General features: G+C 32.9%; 2 protein-coding genes across 2 annotated transcripts in view; both read right to left on the reverse strand.

The window, feature by feature from the left end:
* The window catches only part of Hph (HIF prolyl hydroxylase), a 46,461-nt gene extending 38,056 nt beyond the window's left edge, over nt 1-8,405 (reverse strand). Inside the window, exon 1 of the mRNA XM_088242977.1 lies at nt 7,080-8,405. Coding sequence (XP_088099103.1) covers nt 7,080-7,781 — 702 coding nt within the window. The 5' untranslated portion in view covers nt 7,782-8,405. The remainder of the gene's footprint in view (nt 1-7,079) is intronic.
* Nucleotides 8,406-11,987: 3,582 nt separating this feature from the next.
* CD98hc (CD98 heavy chain) lies at nt 11,988-25,820 on the reverse strand. The gene is made up of 12 exons (XM_088242966.1): nt 25,596-25,820; nt 24,970-25,160; nt 23,021-23,196; nt 20,289-20,519; nt 19,730-19,874; nt 19,425-19,597; nt 18,860-19,059; nt 16,458-16,654; nt 15,251-15,367; nt 15,059-15,168; nt 12,762-12,911; nt 11,988-12,257 (listed from the first exon to the last, which is right to left on the reverse strand). The coding sequence occupies exons 1-12, from the start codon at nt 25,693-25,695 to the stop codon at nt 12,176-12,178; spliced, it is 1,872 nt and encodes a 623-aa protein (XP_088099092.1). The 5' UTR covers nt 25,696-25,820; the 3' UTR covers nt 11,988-12,175.
* Nucleotides 25,821-25,843: the final 23 nt, after the last annotated feature.

A 25,843-nucleotide genomic window follows, 5' to 3' on the forward strand; every position in this document is an offset into this window, starting at 1 on the left:
AAGTATAACATATTTATATGAATTACTCCAAGATAAATTCTTTAAATCTTAATGCATACAATCCCATATTTGACAGTGGTATATGGTGTCTATTGGTGACACATTCTACCCTGCTAAGCCCCAAAGTCGTAACTTAAGATTTTTCGTTTTGTAATAGATATTCGAAAGCTTCACATATTTACTAAGCCAACAAGTCATTTCTGCTTCTCTGTAAAAAATATAAAAAAGCAGACCAGCAAAACATAAAACAGAAAGCTCTTATAAAATTAGTAAATCACCAGGGGTGGTATTCTGAATTTTCTCTATCCCCTAGAGAGTGGTTAATTTGGGGATTTTTATTTTTTTAGAGCGACGACACTTCGATTCATATAATGGCCACAGTAATGTATAAAACTGTTTGAAAAACGGGAAAAACGAATACGGTTTGGTCAATTCAACCAAATTAAGTATTTTAAGGTCGCAATAATGCTCTAAATGAAAATCATCGTGTTTGATTTCACGAGTTTATATTTATTTGACGTTCACTCATCAGTGTGGATATATGAAGCAAAGTGTAAACGCATGCAAACAAAAAGAATCCCCAAATTAATCACCTCTAAGGCGTCTAGGGGGTAGAGCAGATTTAGAATAGCACCCCAGATACGACTTTTGGGCTTAGCAGGGCAGTATTATGGCAAATAACTCAACTAATCACCAAGGGCTTGCAGTGGTGATAGTCGTATCATGCAAATACGTGTTTAAAAAATTTACCATTGAGGAATATAAAATTCAGTATTATCCCAACGGTTTATATGGATTTTGTTTACACAATGACCCCATTTTTTAAATGAACCCAGAATTTGTTATATGAACTTAAAATCGTTGGTAAAATAAATTGGTCTAAGGTGAAGTATGAAAAAACAAAACTTAGGTGGAATAATTCCGTAAAATCTTTAAAAGCTTAAAAAAACATTCTTATAAATTTTTTCCAAAAAGTTACTTAATTTTTTTATGATCTCAAAATGGAGTAAATCTTTAATTTCTCGAACTAGCATTCCTTCTACAAACTCCTACCACTCTCCGACAAAAAAAAAAGCGATAAAAACGTATTTCACCAACGAAGCGATACGCACCAGACCCGGACAAGAAAAGCGGCTGGGTAGGAGAGAGTTAGGGGTTTGTGGACGGACCGCTTGTCCGAGAAATAAGGGATTCACTACATTTTGAGATTACATTTTTTTTTTTTTTAAATGACTTTTTGGAAAAAAAATATTAGGATTTTTTAAAGCTTACCATGAGGAATGTACCACTGAAGTTTCACGGTCTGGCCCTGAAAAACCGTGTACAAAGTTTTGTATTTCTGAAATTACTCCGCGTGTGATGTCTCAAGTTCTCTTCCGCTTCTTATCGGTCAGTTCTGCTGATTGGTCCGCTGTCTTACCGTAAACCGGAAATCTTTTATAACTCTCTTATTATTGGTTGATTCATACGAACTAGAGACGTCGTTCAAAGTACAGTAGAACTCCAACTATCCGAATCAATTAGGACCGGACCCCATTCAGATAGTTAGATTTTTTCCGAAAAAGGGGTCTATTTTAATTCATTACTTACGGTATGTATGTTGAAAATGAATGATTGAGAATGAAAAATGAGCATTTAATTAACTAAATGAAAGGCAATACTTTTACATGTTAAGCGTAGTTACAAATGTATGTATTTAATCTTCGGATAACCAACAGCTACATTTATCGTATATAAAAAAACAAATAACCCAATTATAGATTTTCACAAGTAGCATCACAGTAGGTTAAAATATATTCTCAAACAAAAAATAAACAATGATCTAAATCCAAAAGAAAAAAAAAATAAAAAAAACAAGACATTATTATTTCGAAAGCAAACGCCACACGTCATTATGATTATTCGCAAATAAATCTATGTTTAATGCTTTTTTTATTACATTAAATTTATTGAAACTTCCCCATAAATATGAATTTTGACTTTAATTAGATGAGACAAGAGGAGTATGAAGAAGAAGGTTATTCCTAAGAACTTTCTAAAGAACATTAATAGAAAGTTTAGATAGCAATTCAGGACGTCAATTGAACCAGAAGCAATTTTTAATAAATAAATTGCATCAGCTATTTGGCGACATTTTTGCAGTTTTGACATACACATTTGAATGAATGTACAATTAGTACAGTATGTACGTACCGCACTGTAAATGAAAGTTATTGCTTGCTGAACATTTTGGTCAAAGTAAGCTGTTTGACTGTCATCATCCGTTTACGGGCAGCCAAGTCGTTATTTTGTAAATCGCAGCACGTTTCCGTCTTAATTTTTTTTTTTTAAATTCTGAAAGCGATTGGGATAGTTGGAGTTTTACTGTGTGTTTTAAGATTTTTTTTTTCGTACATTTTTAACTAACTTTGCGGTACTCTAATTTTTACATCGCGTAAGAAAACATTTATTTTATCCAATTTTCCATAGGGCTGAACTTCTTAATTGTAAATGTCATAGTTTGTAAAGTGATTACTTTAACCAGCTAACGACAAGTCACAAGCCCGGTAAATGCCCAGAATTATATGTTCCCTTCTCAACAAGTTAGCCGTCTCTTTTAATGCACCTTTCCAGTGCAATTTCATAATTATTCTGGATAATTTTTATAGCGTTATTTTCTTGAAAATCATCTCAAGCGCGCTTTAAAATAGACATTCCAACACGCTTTGTAGCTACAAAGCGCATAGGCGGTTGGGATCCAGTTCCCGATTCCAATGAGGAACTTCAGCCCTACGGGAAATTGGATACAAAAAATGTTTTCTTACGCGGGGTAAAAATTAGAGCATTCAATTGTACGCCAAAGTTTCTTGAAAATGTACAGAAAAAATAATAAAAAATATTTTGATAAAAACGCACTACTTTAAATGACGTCACTGGTTCATGTGAATCAACCTATGATCTGAGAGCTATGGAAGATTTCCAGTCTGCTTGTCGCTTCTGGACCAATGGGAAGAACTGAATGAGAATAATTAATTAATTAATTAATTAATTAATTAATTATGGATAACTTATACAGCGCCATTTTCGTAATAAAATACCTCAAGGGCGCTTTACATGGTGATTCTATTGTTAAGTTAATTTAATTGAAGCTTTTAAATTTGTAATTTAATTAAAATAATTTATTTTGTTGTCACGTGCTACGGATTTATTAAAATGATTTAGAGAACAAGTGGGTTTTAAGTTTTTTCCGAAACATCACTTCACTTTCACAGCCTCGCACCTCTGCTGGGAGAGCATTCCATGCCATAGGGCCTGCGACCGCAAATGAGCGTTCACCAAATTTAGTGCGCTGTTTGCGTAGAGGTATAATAACTTTTCCTCTCGCCGTAGACGTAGCTGATCTAAGCGTGAGACGCCTGTCAGCTAGTTCATCTGGAATGCATAGTTCACTTAGATATTCCGGAGCCGAGTTGTGCAGTGACTTATACATAAGCCAACAGAGTTTGTATTCGACCCTCTGTGGAAAACGTAGCCAGTGTAGTTCCCGAAGTAGTGGAGTGATATGACTGAACTTAGAGATTCCGAAAATAAGTCTCGCTGCGGCATTCAATACAGATTGTGAAATGAACCTCTGACGTTACACGCGGAGTTATTTCAGAAATACAAAACTTTGAAAAATCGTAGCGCCGATAATACGATATATAAAAATTAAAAAAAAAAAAATTGACTTAGTTTAACAGTCTATTAACAAATAAAAAAAATTAAAAAACCACTGAACTTCCTCATTATGCAAAAAAAAATATTTTTTTTGATATATAGAAACTTTATTTCAACACGTCTTGCTGTTACAGAGCGCACGGACAGTAAGAACTCTAGCTCCCATTTAAATTTTACAAAAGAGTGACTAAAATAATTTATATGCTACAAATATTAGGACATTATCATAATATTGCCAATTTAACGGATTTTGATGTCTTTGTCTAAACCACCTTTACGGTTTTATGGTACCCTCGAAGATATTGTACTTTGAAAGCACTAAGTACCTGCTTCGTCGTAAAATCTATCTATCAATAAAACAAATGTGCATTTCAAAATAAATTCCTTAAAGCTTAAGTTTTTCTATCCATTGAAATAATGTTTCTATTATTTGTTTTATTTTTGTACGGCCTTTTGCGGTTTTCTTCGCTTGTACGGCATCGTGGTGTAATGGTTAGCGCGTTTGTCTACCATGCAAGAGGTGTCGGGTTCGATTCCCGACATGGTTAATATGAAATATTTATTTAAAAGGGTGTTTTCATACTAAAATATTTCACTGTCCCTGGACTGGTACTTAAAGCGTAAGACTGATCATCTTACCTTCACGCAACAAATGTTATCAAGATACACTGCGATTGGTATACCAATGCAGTGCCCTATGCACCATTAGGTGCGGAGAGGGAATGATGATTTTTTACAATAAATGTTGTAAGTTTTCTAGTCATTAGTTTTATGTACATACTTATGTGTATTTTTCTGTAAGTATCTCTTGTTTGTTAAATAGGCGCCATCAGGTTTTTGGTGGGTTTTTTCTGTTGGTGCCTATTTCAATTTATGATGGAATTCTTTTAGTTTAGTCATATGTTATTTTTGTTGTCTATTGTTTGTTTTAATATTGTTATTCCTTTCTGTTTGTGTTATTATGTTTATTATAATTTGTAAATCCACATAACTTGTTTTTGGCCGGTGTTATCATGTTTTAGTAGAAGGCCCTAAAGAAAAAAAAGATTTTCTTATTTTTATAGAGCGGATATTGAGGGAAAAACCTGGGCCCCGATTACAATGGGTAACTAAGAGGTATTTTTAGATTTCTGTATATTACCTTAGTAAATATACTCACGATATACTTTATATATATTATGTTTGATTCAAGGGAAAACATGTTTACACTTCGTATTTCAAGGCTTTTAATTTTGTCCACTAACAGCAGGGCCCCGATTACAATGGGAAGTCAACATTTAACTTCAATTTTATCTACAAAGTAAAATTAAGTTTTCTGTACGAAAAGCAGAATATGCATACATTTTTTTCTTCTTAACATTATAGGTCAACACTTATTTTAATGAACTCGCGAGGTTAATTAATAAAAGCGCCGAATCGTGGGCGTTTTGGTGTGAAAATGTTCACAGACTGGCTGGATTTCCTCGCTAGGGAGTTATTTAGATCAAAATTTTGTGAAGTAAAATAGAAAGTCAACAGATGGAAGAGTTGAGGAAATGTGGATGTTTAAACATAGGCAGAATGGTGAATGTTACATAGTGTGTAAAGTGGCCACTCAAACCAGCCAATAATAATAAGCCCTGTAAATGCCTAGACTTCCATAAAAAGATTTTTCCCTCTCTGTTGCAACAAATTTGGACTTTTAAATTATTTAAACAGGCTTCAGTTTCGGCCAAAACTAAAACAGAAGCCGAAATTCGGTTTCGGCTGAAAATCATGTTTCGGTTTGATACTATAAAAAAGGCTAGACAATAGCTAGGTTATGTGATTACTTAACGCACAGTGTAACATTCACCACTATGGAGACAAAACAATAGTGTTTTTTAAAAATGAATTTTATAGTTCAGGCATTTACAGGACGTATAATCTGTCACTGGCTGGTGACCGCTTTACGCACTTTGTAACATTTAGTCAATGATTATGGTAGAAAAAATGTTTTGATCAAATTCAATAACATGTAAATTTAAGGAATATCTAATGATGTCCTAACATAGACAGAATTGTGTATTACATACATATATTACAACAGAGATATTGTCGTTTGGGAATTAAAAGTGCTTGTTACCTATCATTGGATCATTTAAGTGTTAACTTTACACATTTACACACTATAGAATTGTGAATGTTATACAGTAGGCAAAGTGATCAAACCAATCAATGACCAATGACAGGCCATAAACCTTGTAAATGTATTATCTCTTTTGTCAAACAAAAATTCTTCACTGTTGGCATATGTTGTTTTCGTGTATCTAATATCGAAATCTCGTATGTGTTCATACAGAAGAAAAAATACTGATGTAGTATTTTTTTTTAGATTCAGAATCGGGTTGTGGTCCCGTGGTAGTATTGTGGACTCACGGACCAAAGGTCCCAGGTTCAAAGCCCACTCTCGATTTCCATTTTTTAGCAGAAGTTTTTAGGATCTTTAGGAAATGGTCTGAAAATTTGAATAAATAATAAGAACTCAAGTATTTCTCTTAAAAAAGTATACATAAAAACAATTTTTATTTTATTTTATTAACGTTATTTATTAGTGCTTATAGCTTACCTGAATATACTTATCGAGATATTTATTTTTTTAAAAACAAATCAAGAAAAAAGAAACAAGAGAAGATAACTATTTTACCTGTCAATGTCAAAAACAGCTGACTGTAAGCAATTTGCCACACAAGTTACCTTATTACACATTAGATATTGTAATAACTATAGCATAATAATATGATACGTAAGTAGCAAAAAATTGTAACAATTACGTATGTTTAAAAAGTTATATACATTGTTATTTATGAACTATTTTTTTTTGTTTTAAATATACGTACACTTATTTGGTGTAAAAACACCCTTTTAAATAAATATTTCACGCCAACCATGTCGGGAATCGAACCCGAGACCTCTTGCATGGCAAGTAAACGCGCTGACCATTACACCACGGGGCCGACAAATTAATTTTATAAATTTATTATAAAATTATTGTTAAAAAAAAAAATATATATATTTAAATAAATATACATAGTCAATACCAGGGAATCTATTTAGAACTAGTGAATTGGAAAATTGATACAAAGCGTCCTCTGATTTGGAATAGTCTCCATCTAACATGGCTCAATCTGAAGATGGAGATTTTTTATGTTTTTAAGTAGTTCTATACTATTACAACAATAACAAACAAAAATAAAACTACTTAATTATAAATGCACACTTATAGAAATTACATTAAATGGAAAATAAACGACTTTCATTTAATACAAAAATGAATAAAGCAAGGCAGGTCGGTTAGGATAGTATCGAGAATCTGTAGGTACGCTTTACCAGGAAACAAATTAATGGTAATAGGAAGCACTTACAGCAAATACCCCGGCGGAGTACATCTCCAGGACTTCCTGGAGAACTCTGCCACCTTGCTCGGATCCTATAAAGTCATCGAGGACACAAACCCCGTACGTGTCCATGTCTCTAATCACATTTCGGCAAACTCTATCTGCCTCTTCCGGGTCGGTCATACGCTCGCTCCACCTGCAGTACGGAGACGGGGGGCAGCCGGCTCCGAAGAAGTTTAACTCGGGAAACGCGTAGTACGGGTGCCGTTCGGCAAGAGGATCGCCGTGTCCATCCATCGGCATGTTATTTCCGTCAACTGGATACGTACTGTCGTCGCCCCTCGAGGTGCTCGCCCCGGGGCTGTAGTACTCATAAGTTGAAACTTGCGAACTTGAACCTGACGCGGGTTCTCCCGACACATTAATATTGTTACCAGAGTTCGACCCCCGATGCGACACTTCACTATCGCGAGCACTCTGAACGGAGGATGATTCACTTCTCTCTCGAACGATTCTTTTACACTCGGGCTTATGTCGTTTCCAATCAATTTTTTGATGTTCCGAGCCACAGTAATGAGTGAATTTACACTTCGAACAACGGAATAAATTCTGTATCTTTCCGCAGATATGACATGCGACTACGACAGGCGAATTCATTCTGACCCCCCGATGTAATACACAATTTGAAGTTTGACATACGAGACACAAAAAACCTAACATACCGGCCATATCAGAAATTTACTATTCACTGCAAACTCAAGTTAGGCACTGAAAATTTCTAATATTAACACTTTTGTATTCATTAGACATTTTAAATGCTTAAAACAGAGAGCTTGAAAAAACAATTCATCATTTTGAAAACGCGAGTTTTGTTACAGAGTTCCGATTATGAAATAAAAAAGAACAAAAAAAGTTCGTGGTTTACGCATGCGTGAACTCAATTTTAGAATGTTGGAAATATGGCGGTAACTTCAAAATATGACTAAATTAATTTATTTTTAAATCACTCTATGATTTGGTATGATCTAGCGTCTTACACACGATAGCAACTCACACATTATAGATTGATATAACGCGTTCAATCGAAATCAAATAATATTTACATACTGAACTGTTTACCCGCAGAGGGGAAAAAAATCATAACTGCAAGCACTTCCAACAACCGCACGGCTGTTACTGTAAAGTAAAAACGAATTGCTCTGACAATGGCTACCTCAGCGCTGGTTCTGATAAGCAGATAAAAGCTTAGGTTTTAATATATATGTAGATCTAAAAGTTACAGTGTTACCAACACGTCACAGGTCGACGAGCGTCTAATCTTTACTGGCCACTCGGCACTTGCCGACCATTACTAACTACTGACCAGAGATTATACCACAGATACACAACTGACTACTTCTCAATGCCACGAATTATTGAGAATTTGTGAAGTGCCCCGAGCGCAGCGGGAGGCGGAGGCGAGACCAACAAATCCTCCCCCTCCCGGAAGCAGTTATGGGAAAAATATGTCCCTAGCACGATTCGCAAAATTTATCCTACTCTATCAACAAAATAATATGAATATATTTTTTTTACAGATATGGAGGAAAACGTGACAAAAGGGATTAAGGAAACACGGAAATCTAGGCATTTACAAGGCTTATTACCCGTCATCTGCTGGTTATAAAAAATATAATTAAAAAATACATTTTAAATTAGAACTTTGCCATTGAATCATATTAGGCACCACCTAAAAACTATAGAGGGATACTACATATTTTAATAAAATAATATTATTTATTTTTGGCAGCATCCGTGAAGACAATTTTATTGACTCACGCACGGAATAAGGTTCCGGATAAGTTTCCCAGTGAAAACACAACAATTAAATGTTATTTTTTAAAGCTTGGGTATTCTGTGCTGTAATTTACCACTCTGACTGCGCGCCTCCTAGCCTGTTGTGTTTTAAAAAAAAAAATCATTTTTGGGGTGCTTTGCGGTTTATAGTTTGGACATATAGAGGGAATAGACAGCGAATGAACGGCAAAAAAAAAATACGATGAGAATGTTGATAAATGTAGAAGTCGAGAAAGACATATGGCATGACCAAATTCAGGACACGAATGAGGTCATTCAGGTCATGAACGGCAAAAAAAATACGATGAGAATGTTGATAAATGTAGAAGTCGAGAAAGATATATGGCATGACCAAATTCAAGACATGTCGAAAGTCGGAATGATCCGCGTGCGTGCTTGAATGTAGAGGAAACGAGGTCTATGTGCAAAGTTAGCAGTGTGGCATTCTATCCTCTCTGTCTACTCTTATGGGGAAAAGTTGTGACGGTTTGCTTGTTTAAATTTTATTTATTAGTAGCCCTTTTTTTTAATAGTATAGAAAATATAAATACGTTTTGACCAGTGAGAAGGTGGTTCATTCGAATGAAAATAATCAAATGCATTTCATTACTAAATTAATTCGAATGAAAGTCCGAATGCAGTAACTACACATAATTCGAATGAATTAGTAATAGAGAAGTTCAATGTTTTTTTTATTTAAAAAAAATCATATGTATCAGCGCTATGAAAGTTTCGTGTTTCTGAAACCCTCCGCGTGTGACATCTCAATAAGTCTCTTCCGCTTCTTTTCGGTCAGTTTTGCTAACTGGTCCGTTGACTTACCGTAAACCGGAAATATTTCACAATTCTCTTATCATTGGTTGATACATATGAACTAGTAAAAATGTGAAAAGTAGGCCGTTTTTATAATTTTTTCATACATTTCTAACTTACTTTGCCGTAAATTTTTACCGCGCGTAAGAAATCATTTTTTATATCCAATGGCCATCCAGGGCTGAACTTCTTCATTGTACTATATAAATGAATTAGCAATTGTATTGAAGATTTAGTAATAGGGTATTATCACCCGGGAGGAATATCGGATTTAACACATTGTACATATAAAGGATTTCTCAGACTCCTTTAAGGTTTATAAAAGCTCTAATAATCAATAATTTCATTCATAAATTTCGTTTACGAAAAGCGTTTCTATTCGGTTAGTAATAAATTCGATCATCCAAATCTACCCAACAGTACACCACGAATCGTGCATTTGTTTGAAATGTTGGTAATTCCGAATAGATATTGAAACGACGCGTATTGTTGTCTATGATTTTTTCCCTCTCTCTAGCCAACCTTGAAATAAATGGCGACCGTAAAATGGGGCGACATTTAAATCGTAAGGCGACTTTGATCAGCGGATATATTGTTGACATTTATCTCTATAACTACTGATCATTAATAAATTTCGGTCAATTTTAACTGTTTTTTTAATGGTAATACGGAATACGATTTAAATGAAATTGTTATATAACTTTATTTAAAGTAAGATTTCAAGAAGTTTGAAGTGGAATCAAGATATTTAATTTTTTTAAATTTAGTAATAGACTTTTTTAATGATACAAGTAATTTCGTAATTTGCATTGTTTTGACATTACTGGTACTTATATCACTGAGTGTCCATTATTATGATTGTTTTAATATTTTAATTTTTATTTAACGAATAATAAGAAGTTTTCTAAAATGAACTGAAATTGATCATTTTATATACATCTTTTTTTTGAGAGCGACATGATTCGAACTTATTAATAAAAGTTTTGAAACAGGGCCTACAAAAAAATATTTTGCTCAAATACTAAGAAAAGCTGTTACAAAAATTCGGACTGCTTCCAACCATTACAAAATATTATTTGAAACACTATTCAATGAATAATATAAAGTTAAACATCCTTAAAAGCATTTAAGCCAGTTTTCCAGAACAGAAGGAAAATTTTATTTACCAAGCGATAGTAAAATGTTGGGACTGGGTATTTTCCTTTAACATACGGGATTTCAGAATATAAATAAAAAATATAATGACTCAAATGAGCGAGTCTAAAAGATTTTCTTTTAAAGGTGAGAAAATAAATGTGAAGCTTCGTCCTCGAACGATAATGGTGAAGTGATTTATCTAGTAAATCAGATAATTGTTACGAAATGCTTGTAAAAAACCTCATACACTTCAATTGCACTTCTTGTGAAATTTTGTCGGACACTGTTGAATATGGCCAATATTAATTTCCCAAGTATGTTTCACGTCTTTGTAAGAAACAAATAAACAGATACAATAATTGCTTTCCTGGAATAAAGTAATGGATTCTAAGTTATTCGGTAAAATAAATGTTTTCAAAAGCTGTGAAAGATAAGTTTTCATCAAATAAAAAAGACGGGGTCTACGTTCAAGGCACACGGAAGGCGGTTATGTGTTTTGACACTGCCCTCGAGTTTCAATAAAAATTAGCGCATCAACATTCAAGAATATGATATATTTAACGAGACTGGTATGTAGCAAAGTACCAAATAGATGTACAAGATTGCAGTCTACCTTTGTTGTGGCTCCAATTGTCAGACTACACCAGCTTGGAAATGAGTATGGAGAAATTGATACGTTTAGTTTTCCATTGTCAGTTTTTAAATTTAAAATTCTTAGTGATAAAATAAAAATAAAATCACTATTCGCACGTACACTTTTTTTATTTTACTTACCTACACTTAAATAATACTTATTGTAAACTTATTTTTTTTCCCTAAAACTGTTATAATTTTTCAAAAACATTTAATTATGTACATACCTACATACTTTTATGTAGTATTTTAATCTTTAATTATACACATCCGAAACTGCGATAAGTGCGTAAGTGTTTCAAAGTTTAAAAAAAAAAATCCAAATGGTTGTTTACTTCCGCAGAGCTAGCTACTCCCTTCGCACTCCTGTTTTTTTCCTTGGAGAAGTTAGCAACCATTGGATTTTTAAAATGATTTTTTTAGTTTTGAAAATCTTAATTCCAGTAGACTAAGAAAATATTTTGTGTTCCGTAGAAGTGTTTATGATTATTTGGTGGGTGAAAAAAAAACAAAGAGTTAATGTTCGTTAACTAGATTATATTTCTTGATGCGATATTTTTTTGCAAATCATATTTCAAAGCAAAATGTTTGAAATCACGGAAGCACATTAAGTATAAGTATTATACGACAATAAATGCAAAATTATTGTGCCTAAATTGATCATCATCCTTTATCAAGTGTCTTTTTTTCTTGCGTCATCCAACTTATTCCTTTTTTACGGGAACATATGTTACTATTATAATAGACTTCGCTGAGACTGTCACGTTTGAAGACAGAAGATTGCCACTGAAATAAACAAAAACAGGATTATTAGGTTTTCATTTGAAACGCAGAGATGATTATCCTCTTATTTGAAATGTATCTTTGGAAAAAATAATAAAACCCTTATTGTTACTGACTCAACATAATTATAAAATTCCAGTATACAAGGTGGTGCAAAAGTTGTCATCCAATGTTCTTTGGATGTATTTTTTTTTTACGAATGAAAAATTTTGGTTCTGCTTTTGGATAATTTCAACAGATAATTTTGGTAAAAGACTTGAAGATGTTCCCTTACAAAGTGCAAATAGTGCATGTGTCATAATGGATATCTTTCATATAAAAGGTATATTCTAACCTACAAATTCGGAATTACAAGCTCTAGAAATATACAATTAATTCAATTATTGTGTTTTCACTGAAAATCGAAACCACATTTTTGAAGTAAGCATCTTAGTTATTACACCGTGAGGCTACTGAAGGAATTTATGTAATACAAATTTAGAATTAAAGAAATGATAATACGCATACTTGACAGTAACTCCGGGAACATCATAGTTGTCACTTAGCAGGCTGACTCGTACTTCACGAGGAACCTCCTGAATAGTCTGGAGATTCACAGTAGCTAACGAAGCACTTGGATTGAAGAGTACCATCAGCCCCGGATTACCAGATTTAAGCCTGCAATTTAAATTTAAAGTTAAAATCCAAAGAAAAGCATCGCATGAAATATACAAGATGTTACGATTATAAAAGAATAACTTTTTTTATTACTTATTATTACTATATTCATTTATGGGTTTACATAGAGTGCTCATTTTATTATACTCAAAACAATTTTTGATGTTCCAGAATAAAAAAAAATCTTATTTGTATATCTGCCAATCCCAAATAAAATAAGCCCGAAATAAACTGTTGTTTTAAGACAAGACACAGACCAAAGGCCAGAAATGAAAGTTGATGGTCAAATACTACAGGTTTATTCAAAGTTTTGTTACCTCGGTTCCTTAGACCAGGAGATAAACTGTAGAATAGGAAAAGCGGCTACCACATTTGGAAAGCTCCAAGACAAAGTTTGGAAAAATGATAAACTTACAATATTTACCAAAGTACAAGTTTATTAAGCTTGTGTACTCAGCGTGCTCCTATACAGCGGTGAAACCTGTCCAACTTACAGACACCAAGAAAGGAAAATCAACGCTTTTCATTTGCGATGTTTGGGGCGTATTCTTGGCGTGACGTGGCAGAACAAAGTGACAAATGCAGATGTACTAACCCGTACTCGGATGCCTTCAGCAATGGCGATCTTAAAATAAAGACGCCTGCGATGGCTCGGTCATGTGAGTCGAATGGAGAATGGCCGAATACCGAAAGATATTATGTATGGAGAGCTTTGTGATGCTAAAAGATCCACGGTGGTCAGCGATTGCGATTTTAAGATGTCTGTAAACGTGACATGAAGACTTTTTGCATTGACGCTGATCATTGGGAAGATCTCGCCAGGGATAGAGATGTGTAAAGAGGAGCCGTAAAGGAGGGAAAATTTACGGCACATGACGACCTCTGGCTAGAAAGTCTGAGACTAAAAAGACTGGGAGGAAGACAGCTACCTACAGGAGCCCCCCCCCACAAGCTGGAAGTGTGAGAGCTGTGGCCGACTGTGCTGGTCCCGTATAGGACTATACAGTCACCGGAAGAGCTGTTTTTCCCAGTCTTCAAATTAAGTATACGTCACCATCGTCTTTCGAAGACGATGGTGATGTATACTTAACTTGATGGTTGCCATATAGAGGGTGAGTTGCATACTATTTACAAATTGAAATATGTGGGTAAATTATAACATAAATGAATATATCTTTTTTATTCAAAATATAACAAAAATCAATACAATAAAAAAAAATTAAAGAGCTATCAACACTAACCAATATTTATGTACATAAATTCTGAGGCTTGGAAGTAAAAGGGCCAATGTAATTTTTCCGCCATTTATAATGAACTGTTTGATATGTTTGAAGAGAATATGAATAAAAAACGTCATGATCACGATTGATGGATGGATCAACAAAACCAGTAGCCAAATGACTATTTCTTTTAAGCTCAATGTGCACATTCAACTTAAAATTAATAGCCTTTCCGCTACCTGTTATACCACGCACAAGTTGCACATTGAACTTTAAAGAAATAGTCTTTTTGTTGCTGGTTTAGTTGGTCTTCCCAAAAACAGTCATCATGCACAGTGACGGTTTTGCATTTATTATGTATGTGTAGATAAAATAATCAAATACATTTTTTTTTTAAATTTACACCGAACTTCTTCAAAATGTTGGCAAGATAAAAATAAAATCTGAAATTGGCCCTTATAGATCCAAGCCACCGAATTATGTTGAGTGGTTTTATTACAGACTAAAAGTTAAATAGTGCTGTAATTGGCTTCTGAGTCCTAAACCATACAGAAAAATGAAATATTAAAAACTAATTTCTACAAAATAAAGATACTTACCATTCTCTATAGTCCGAGTGGCATTAAACAAGTGTAAAGAACAATAATTTAATAACATGTTTTATGAAAATAAATTACAACAGATTTCTCAGTAACATAGATTTCTTACCAGGTTAAGTTTTGAAATCATACAGATAAGTTATATGTGTGCGTAGGGTTAATTCAGCATGCAAAACTTATCAGAGGTCTAGATGCAATCAATAATTTTTCACAAAATACAGATTTATTTTTTACGTTTTATTTGAACTTCTAGTTGCATTTGTGTTATTTTTAAACTGGTTTAATTTAAACTTACAAGTTTGAATGTAGCACATAACAACAGCCTTACCTGCTAAATGCAAATACAGTTTGATTAGCGAGGAGGTAACTGTTATAACCTCCGTACATCATACTCGGCTGGGATCGCATTGTTGCTAGATTGGAGTACTGTTCATATCCCTGTAAACATTTACGATTTAGTTAATAGTGTTAAATATTTTCATTTTTGTAGATAAAAAGTTAAAAACGATAAAATTATTACCTCAGTCTTGTTATCATCCGCAGTTATGATTTGATCTAGTGTTAGTATTGGAACTCCCGGGAGTAGCATGGTCACAATACCAAGTTCCGAAGCAAAATTGCCATCTTCAGGTGTGTACTGAAAAAAAAGTAAATTAAGAATAGTGCGCATCGTAAAAAGTGACTTTGTGGCTTCATTAAATGAAAAGTTATAATTTAAAAAAATAACACATTCATTCTCAAAATTTAAAATGTCTGGTATTAGAATAGGAAAATACCACTTTTTTAAAGTAATAAAGGTCTATGAAATACTGTCCAGTAAAAAAATTTTTTTTGGCTGATTATTAGAGGCATAAAAAATACTTTTAAATTTGTAATTTTGAATTCCCGCAAACGGTAATTTCATTGGCCACCCCCCTAATACGCCACTATTCGTGTTTATTTGTTACTTACTATTGAAATTTGTGTAGAACAATATCACTAATCTTGATATTACAACAACCAAGGCCAAACACGTCGCGTTTTTCTACAAACATATTTTTATTGAATTTCTTTTCTACATTTATGTATGAAAACATTTCTTCACAATATCCATATTGATTTTGAAAATAGAATTAATTATTCTAAATCCATTTTATATATTTTTGTGATATTTCCCTTTTAGCAGTAATGAAGATTCGAGTAATATTTTATATTATAATACTTTTTTATATTGCGAAGTGTGTAGTTACAGAGTGACGGGGCCAAGCGCGATACCATCACACAGATCTACAGATGACATAAATATAATATGTATCTACTTTTGTACAGATAACGAATGGCGGCTATGGTGTGACAAATTTGTATGGAAAATAATATTCGACATTTTATTGAGTTGTAGTGATGTTTTATGTATATTTATATTTGAAAATATACTTCAGGATGTCAATGATGATTTCTTCAACAACTGCGTTGTATGTGCGTCATTATGATTTAAACCTATAAATTGGATTAAGCAAAATGACTGTCGTGCGTAAATAAAGAGTTCAAAGGGTCAAAATAATTATTTAAAATTAAACTTTGTATTTAATACAAAGCTTCGCTTTTTTTACCCTTGAGGTAATATTATCAAAATAGCTCAGTAAATTATTCACAATAATAATTTTCTACACATTTTGAGCTGGAGCATCACAGTAAATATGTTCCGCTGACTTATTAGATAGTATAAGTAAATTTGTAATTTAGATTACCGTCCACGAGGGCCAGGAGTGTTCCCCTAGAAGGGAGAACACTGACTGAATGGAGTTGTGCAGACCCGGGGCCGTGTAGCCCTGGGAGTAGGTGTAGGGCAGCAGGCGGGATGCCCTCGGGAGGTCCACCACGATACTACCATTACTGGACAGGGACTCGGGAGACTTGTCTATCATGTCTTTCAGCATCAGCATGCCTGCAGTAAAATATCTTTTAAATTAATAATCTAATAATCTCAATATCTGCGCAATACTTATATATGTGCAGATTTAAGTATGCATGGATATGTATTATTATATATATATATATACATATATATATATATATATATATTATATACATTTTAGACACCATAAGTATAATTTAAATAATGTAAATGAATGCCTAAACATGGGTTGTGCCCAGTGCGGCATTCATGTAGATTTTTTTGTAAATGTAAAACATGAAAATAAATTAATGTGCCCTCTTAGCAATCTGCCATTTTAAAAACCAGGCACGTGTCTTATTCGTGAAAGCGGTGGAATAGTGCATACTAACAGTTTTATTATTAATGTTTGGGTAAAACTATCCTTATTAACTACCTGGTACGAGGCAAACTAATAAATTTGACATAATATGACCAAACAAATACTAGCAAATTAAAGAGTGCCAAATTACCAATAGAGTACTGTATTAACTGTGTAATTTCCAATACTTAATAAAAAACATTAAATATAACTTTTTACTAAATGCTATTAAATATTTGTATATAACCACTTTATTTTATTTTATTAGGTAATTCAACAAAGATACAAACTAGAAAACATACAATTTGAAAGCATTTATCGATATAATTTAACATACATATATATCTTCAATTATAGAATTACACAAAATAGATTTATACGTTAAGTTGTAATACATATTTTTTAATATTTTTGTTTATACAGGATACAATGCAATAAAAAATAAGTTCTAAATGTGTACTTATTGAATAAGATTTATTCCAAAGAGATTATTCGCAAAAGCTGAGAGAGTATCATGAAAAATGTCAATTTTATTGTTTCGGCAGTATATATTATATTCCCGACACATGCAGGCCATAGGTGTGTGGTATGTAGCATTATTTGAAAACAAAGGCAGTTTCAATATTTCCCGATGTTTGAGTGTTCTCAATCCTGCATTTATTTGTATTTTATTTAGAAGGTTAGTATCTACTTTGTAGTTTAATAGAAATTTTATATCGAAAACAACGCAGCGTTTTACCGACTTTTCTATGTCTACCGGTTTCGAGACGTACCCGTCTCTTCGTCAGGACACCAATTAAACCAACATAGAAAAGTCGGTAAGTGGTTATATACAAATATATAATAACATTTAGTAAAATATTTGACCACAAAGTTAATGCTTTAAATATTAATAATAAATATAACTTTGTTAACATTCATTAAGATTATATGTATGCTTCGACATAGGAAGAGTTAGTCCGAAACCGGTTGATATGTTCATTGCTTTTAATAAGTATGAAATTTTAAACAAAGTAAATATATAATAAGGTGCAATGATTATATCTCTGCCAAACTGTTTAATATGCTTCCCCATAAAATTAAGACAACGGATAACAAAAAAACATTGAAAAAATAAATCAAAATCTGGCAGAAGAAAACTAGCATAGATTTTTTTAATAAAATATTAAGTGACATATGAACGATGCTAATTAAATTTTGAACACTGTAAAGTCCTCCTTAGAACAGGTTTCCCTAGTGAGGAGGACTCTTAATATAATAATAATTTTAAAAGGTTAGCTGTTTAAAGCATTATAAGAAATATAATAAAAATAAGAGAGCGATAATAAGTTGACGTGGGAAAGAGCAAATCAACAAAATGATAAGGGGCAGGACTGTTTTTAAATAAGAAAATTGTAGAGAAGTAGTAAACAAAGGACTAGCTAATACTTTTGATATTAAAATTTGATCGCTATGAATGTACTTTTGTGTCATTTAAATTTAAATGAATTGCACAATAAGATCGGTAGTCAGATGGTAATCAGATGACCATCTGTAATTTTTTCGGTTTTTTAGTTGTTAAGAGTTTTAATAAATATTTCAGTAAGAACACATAGAAAAGAAAATTTTTAAAAATCATCATTTAAAATTGTAATTAATTACTGTCTTAAAATCTAGTCTTATTTCAGCTCTCCTGGTCATTTTTGAAAATTACAGATAATCCCTTCTGCCACCTGACTACCGAGATATGAATAATACAGCCAATATACTGTCCACTACAAAAATGTTGCAGAACTTTCAATTTTATCATTAATTTGTACAATGGTTAGATGGTTAATTTGACATATTCATCGGAGAAAAAAACATTGATTTTGATTACTTTCAAAAGAAATTAAGTGTTAAATGTATGTACATACCCTTCCCTTGAGTAGAGTTGAGAAGAGCATCCTTCCACTGGGATAGTATATCCACCAAGCCCGCCTGGTATGTTGTCATGGTGTGTGTGTAGAAGCCGTACTCACTGTGGACCATGGCGCGCTTGTTGCCGCTACCAGACGGCGAGAATGTCTCATTATTAAACCCTTGGTCAACCAGGAGATATTTTACTTTGGAGATCCTGAAAGACATTAAACAATTCTGCAGTAAGAACAATATTTATTTATTTATATGTGACAGAAAGTTTTTTTTTTAGAAGAATACATGCTCCTTGATAAAACAAGAAAGAGAGGGAGCAAAATTGGACCAGGTGGGAATGGAAGATGGAGAGAGATGGTTATATTATAATTGAATTTGATTCAGTGATCACGAAGACAACATGTTATGAAAGAAATCGAGACTGGGATATTTGTTGGCAGACCTAAGAATTCTGGCCAAGGCAAAGTGAAAACCATAATTAGTTCTATGATTTTCATTATAAAAAGTAAATTTTACTTAAATAACTCAAATAAACTTTATTAAAAACAAAATTGAATGAAAAATTACCTGACTCCCGTTGCGCCATTTTCTACCCAGAACTGTATAACCTTAGTAAATTCATCAATGACATATTTATTACGGAAATTAAGGTCCGGTGTGGATTCATTGAACTGGTGAAGGTAAAACTGTTGACGGATCTTAGAGTAGCTCCAAGCTGGAGTCTCTGAGTCAACAGACAGCTAGAAAAAAAAAAATTAAGAAGAAAAATATGATTGGAATCAGATTAATTAATTTTGTTTAAAACACCCAACTTATTATGTGAAAAATTACGAAATAGGTGGTTTGAATATTTTTAATTCCGGAGTACTCACCCAATTGTTAGGAAGAAGTTTTTCATCATTGTTGTTTTTGTCAGTCCAAATGAAATAGTCACGGTACGGTTCTTCTCCTTTCTCACTCTTTATGAACCATTCACTAGACTTGGATACATAGTTCGGTGTCAGGTCCACAATCAGGCTAAAATACAATGTCTAGATAACTTCCAAGTGTCAGATTACCCTAATAGTTGTATAACATAATACAAAATATGATTAACAATGAGTAAGTTCAGTACTACGGGAAATTCGATACATATATTTTTTTCTTACATGCGGTAAAAATTAGAGCATTTAATTAGTTGATACAAACAACCATGTTGTGGTTCCGTGGCTAATGTCTCATGTAGTTCATCATGGATCAAGGATCCGTGGTTTGAACCTCACTCTTCAATTCAATTCCCATTTTATAATAGTGACTTATTTACAACACATTACAGCCTTAAGCAAATATTTCTTAAAAAAAAAATTAAGACAGTTAATCAAAAAAGGTCTTCTATATCTTATTAACTTGAAGTTGTAAAATTGCTAAAATTAATCAGCTGATGTTACTTACTGAATATTTTTCTCTTTGGCTAATTCAGCTAATTTCTTGAACTCAGCGACATCGGTAGGTGTTGGAATAACGGCCGAGTAATCATCTTCTCCCGGAGTTGCGGGTACTATGACACCCTTGATCTTCAATTTAGATAGCAGCGGCAACTTTTCTATATAAGACTTATAGTCCATCGGAGTGCTCGAATCCGAAGAAGCCGGGTTAGAATCAATGAGAGGGCCTTCTTGCCACCTGAAAAGATAGGTAATAAAGAATTACAAACCAAGACCTAAAAATATTAAGGTTAGAATCAATGAGAGGGCTTTCTTGCCACCTGAACAGATTTCAGGTAATAAACAATTGCAAACCAAAATCAAAAAAATATACAGTGCAATTTTTTACTACTGATACTAAAGCCCATATTACATGGGTCACAAAATGGTACAAGATCTTGTTCAATATTTGACCTAATTAGTATTGTCACATAAAACACAAATTGGGTGAAATCTGTGGTCAAATTCAGAAAAATTAGAACACATCCTATTGTTCAACAAATATTTAAACCAAGCTAATAACGGTAAACGCATATTTGTTGTTGCTTGTGTCAGTTTACTTTTTATCCTTAATTTTTTATTTACTGCACTTTTTCGCTTTACGCTTTCTTTTCTGGAAATATTGGTTTTCAATAAGGTTTATGAACCAAGTTATTTTAGAAACCTGATGTTTATTTATTTAACTTTTTGTACATAATGTTATTTGTACATTGGCGGGGCGGGCTTATTGCCAAATGGCAATTTCTTCAAACCAACCAATAAAATAATAGTTTTATTTTTATAATTTAAGTTACAGAAAATATTCAATAGAAAATAAAGATTAAAAAGCTAAAGATATATAAAAATAGAAATAAACTTATTTGTTTATAAATTACCTTGAATCAAAACTATTACTCAATAGGAAAAAAGAGGAAAGGAAGAGATATTAAGGAAGAGAAAGGAGATGTTTCTTCGGACGTGATGTTGATTACAGAATAATATAATGTTAGTTGTCAGTAGTTGCATAGTCACAAGATGGTTAGTTTTGTTAACCGTGAAACTGCCTGTTATTTGTCATGGCACCGAAATCATCTACGTACTTAGAATGTTTACGCACAATTTTCAATCCCAGAAACCTGTTGTACCATTTTCTGACACATGTGAGTTTGAGATTCATTGAGTGGAAACGTATGTTATTCTAAATTTTCAAAATTATTTTTTTATTATTAATTGAATCGGCATTCACTTTGTAACACTTCATAATAAATTATTATGAAAATAAAACTTTGTTATTAGTGTTACACAATTTTTATTATTTTACAAGAACACTACTACACTTTCGGCAGAGCACTCCTCCCATCGACGGGTTTTATAAAATTAATAAAATAATAAAAATTGTGTAACAGTAATAACAAAGTTTTAATTGCATAATATTTTTTTTGATTATTATTTATTATGTTTTAATTATAGACTTATCACAGGAAACTCTTAGCTAGTAAGGAAACCAGAAACTAACCAAATATGTAAACAAAATTGTATGTAATAAATAAATTTGCACCATTGATATTAACAGAAATAGTGGCCTTGGTTAATATAAATATATATATATATGTATTTTTTTATATGTGGAAGTATTGGTTTGTAAATAAATAATACTTGTTACAAATGTCAGCAAGAATTTTGAATGCCACATTAATCCAGGAATTTTCCCTCAGCATATTTATAACAATTTATTTTGAGTTAGTTTATATTAAACAAACCCATATTAACACAATCTTTATATCTGTGCGTAGTAAATGTGGTACTTGTATTGATTCTTAAAATTTTCATTGTTAATTTTTCCAGGTATCTCATCATAACTCAGAGGGAAAACTTTTTTGAGAAGGGAATATGGAAATCTACGCACGTACAAGGCTTATGACCTGTCATTTGCTGGTTTAAACGGCCACTTTGCACATTGTGTAACATTCATAATTCGACCCATGTTTGAACATGCTTACTGTTACTGTTCCCTCCCAGGGTTAATCATTACACATCGGCAGACGAGGTTAAGGCAGCTATCAAGTCCTTGATTAAAGAAAAGTCAGAAGAATTTTTCAGTGACGGAAAAAAAAAACTTGTTGTCTAATCTGACATTACGCTGGGAGAAATGTGTTAGGCTTAACATTGACTATGTTGAAAATTAAATATATGATTTTGAAGCTTAAGAATTGCACATTAATGTACTTTTTCCCAATTTTGCTATTTGTTTTTGTTCGTGTTCTACAAGCATGTGTGCATTACTTTTCAGCCTGCCCTTCTACATTTTCATTTCATTTGTTTATTTATTTATTTATTCATATTTTTCTCTTACAAACTATAATTGGTTTCCATTTTCTAATAGTGAGTTATTTACAACTCGTTGAAAATGGCCACCAAAATTGAAATATTTGAGTAAATTATAAGAATGCTAATATTAAAAAAAAAAAAAAAATAGTAAATAATAAAAATAACGTGTCCTCACTGGGGTTACCCGTGCCGAGGACACTAGACAATATACATATATTATAAAAATCGATTTTCAGATTCTGTATTTTTAAATATTCTACGCTCATTTCTAGCAATATATTTATGTACCTCTAATTTTAAACTGTATTTGGGTACTTGGATATTAAAAATGAACAATGGGAGTAAAGCTTAACGGATTAGTCAAAGTGAAAATATAGATCAATAAACAAATACCAGGTCTTAGGTGGAGGAGGAGAGCACGATGGAGCTCCCATGATGATGACGATGGCTCCAGCCAACATCCCGAGCCAGAGGAGCCAGAAGGAAATGAACATGAACCAGCGGATACGGACCCAGAACGGGTCGTTACTGAACTTCAGCAGCTCCTCCTTAGTCAGGCCAGTAAACCCCTAAAGTAATTAAGGACTCTGTTACTTCTATTCATCATTCATTCCTTGGTATACTAAACATGCATAAAATATAATTGTCCCACCAGATCCTCGCACAATACTCAAGAAAAACTGCATTACGTTCAGGGAGACTGGACCACTGTACATGTATGAACCACAAGCCCAATGCGTGATATCACGTGATTGACCCATTTCACACCATGGCAAAAATTCACACGGCGTGATAAAATAACAGAGGGTGGATTGATATTTATTGTATTACAATTATTTATTTAAGGGCAGGCAAATGCAATAACCAGTGCACCACGAGGCCGACTAATCTCCACTTGATTTTATTTTGCAGGATTTATACCTGAAAGTAGCCGCTGCGTAAATTTTATACCTACAAAATAATAAAGTAAATGTCATGTGGATCTGGAAGATACATGACAAAATGAGCCCTTCTTTATCACGCCGCTAGTTTGTTTATTTGGAAATTCTAGTTATACTGAACAGACAATAGAAGGAACATACCTATTGGAGTCAAACATTGTACATAATAAACTAGGCAAAAAATAAGCAATTGTAATTTTTAAAAATAATAACATTCGAAATCCACAGATGCCTATCTGCTTTAAATTCCTTAAGATGTTCCCCATCTGCTGATGTATTGCATTGCTCCCTTTTCAGTGTCAAAAGGTATAAGGTGAGGATGTAGGGCAAATTTCTAGCCTCCCTGTGGTTTCCTCTACAAAATAACATTTGAAGATGTTCCTAAAAAGGTCCACAACCAAAATTCCACCCTGTTCCAACAGTAAGATATACACTAATTTAGTCAAGAAAATATGTGAAATAATGCAAAGCGCACTAAAGATAAATTGGCCATGATTAGTATAAAATGAAAAACGAAATTTAAGTGATTTAGAAAATTTAAATTGACAGATTCATTTGGTACGGTATTTTAGAATTTAAAACCATTTTTTTTTCTGTAATAATTTTCTAGAGAAGTCCCTTAGCTCTATTACATAGAGTTTTTAGTTTAACAATAAACGTGTAAGGGACTGTTTCAGTTTGCGCTTGTAATTCTCGACCCCAAGTACCTACGGCAAGTTGTATTGATGTAAACTGTAGCTAACTTCGCGGTTAATAATTATATAACGCTTTTTCTCCATATATGTGAGGCCAGTGTTAGCCATAGGCGTGTTAATACTCTAAGGGATAAACAAACTCTTCAGTTGCCACGCCCTTAATACATAAAAATGGAGTTTAATTTTCATCCTACGAGTGACAAAACTAACTTATAAATTTAAATAATTATTGGCTCTTAAAACATATACAAAATTTCACATGGTGTATAGTGACCGTTTTGAGGCATTTTGAAAATTTTTACGAAGTCATTTATTTATCAACTTTGAATTATTTTTTTTTAATTTGTTTATTTTTCCATACATTCATTATTTACATAGTAATATAATAACAAAAATACACTTTAGAAAAATACATCTTAAAATTAGAATCCCATCGTTTGAGATCCCATCAAGCGAGGTAAAAAGTATTTGACTTCAATATGTCATCTAGGTGAATACATATACATCTACTGTCTTATAAAATGACTCCTCCATTTTTTCGTAACTTAGTCAAACACGCCCTTTTCACAAAAACTAAAATAATTCACAATTTTCGTAGTCTTTAGATATTCCATATCCTAGAAATTTAACATCATTCCGCTACTCTGGCAAAAACATCTTCACTGTTGGACACATTATTTAGAAAAATCAATAACTCAGGTCTCACCTGTTTAATGACCATGATGTCTATCTTGGCGTCTCCATTCTGCTGATCAGCGATTACGAACTTCACGTCAGCCATATCGCCCTTGGGTGTAAGTTTTTTCTCTTCTTCAGACAACATTTTCTCATCTGCCCCATCCACGCAATTATCCACATTTTCTTTCACCATGTTGGAATTCGCAACAGGTTTGTATTCTGCAATTAAAAAACAAGTCTCCTAAAAATTTGCTTAAGTATTATGAATACCACCTATCCGGACAATACCAATATCATTGATTAAGTGGATACTTCCTGTGGGAATTACACACATGAAGGGATGGAGGTACACTAAATTTACAGTGCAGTTAACCAATGTTAAACAGCAAATTATGTATGATACTTATATCATTAAGGCGTTAAAAGCAAACACACTCAATCACGATCAATACTTATAAGAAAATTAAGTTCGGTGATCAAGTCAGGAATTTCCACTAGAATTTCTGTCAAAGTTAAGTTTTGCCTACAGTCGATAAACTGTTTTTAAAATAGTCCACAATTACATGATATTGAATTTAAATTAACAGTTTAGGATAACAGATAGGCAATTAGGGATATTAAGATGAAAATGATGCGAGATAATTGATTTCTCACCAGTATCAGCCTCTGGTATACTTTTGTATGTATCCTGCGCGTCGTCAGGTTGTTTGACTACCGCTCCGTCTACGTTCAATTTCTTAACTTCTGACGACATACCCGAAATCTATTAATAGAAACTAGTTTTTATATGAATGTGAGTGTATGTTATATACCGAATAGAATAATTAGTTTTTACGCCGCGTGGACCCCTTCCAGTATTTGGCTCGCGACGATTGTTATAACCATAGAAAACAAACGAGTGA

Source organism: Micrasema longulum, unplaced genomic scaffold (assembly GCF_059751315.1).
Source record: "Micrasema longulum isolate JH-2025_06_02 unplaced genomic scaffold, ASM5975131v1 h1tg000178l, whole genome shotgun sequence".
In the NCBI taxonomy this organism is placed as follows: Eukaryota; Metazoa; Arthropoda; class Insecta; order Trichoptera; family Brachycentridae; genus Micrasema; species Micrasema longulum.

What these genes read in the sequence shown, in the direction of transcription:
- CD98hc (XM_088242966.1), bottom strand. Translation starts at nt 25,695, where the DNA reads ATGTCGTCAGAAGTTAAGAAATTGAACGTAGACGGAGCGGTAGTCAAA. An exon ending in GCCAAAGAGAAAAATATTCA is followed by an intron (nt 19,875 to 20,288) that starts GTAAGTAACATC and finishes ATTGTATTTTAG; the next exon opens with CCTGATTGTGGACCTGACAC. An exon ending in ACTCCTGGCCCTCGTGGACG is followed by an intron (nt 15,368 to 16,457) that starts GTAATCTAAATT and finishes CTTTTTTTTCAG; the next exon opens with TACACACCTGAAGATGGCAA.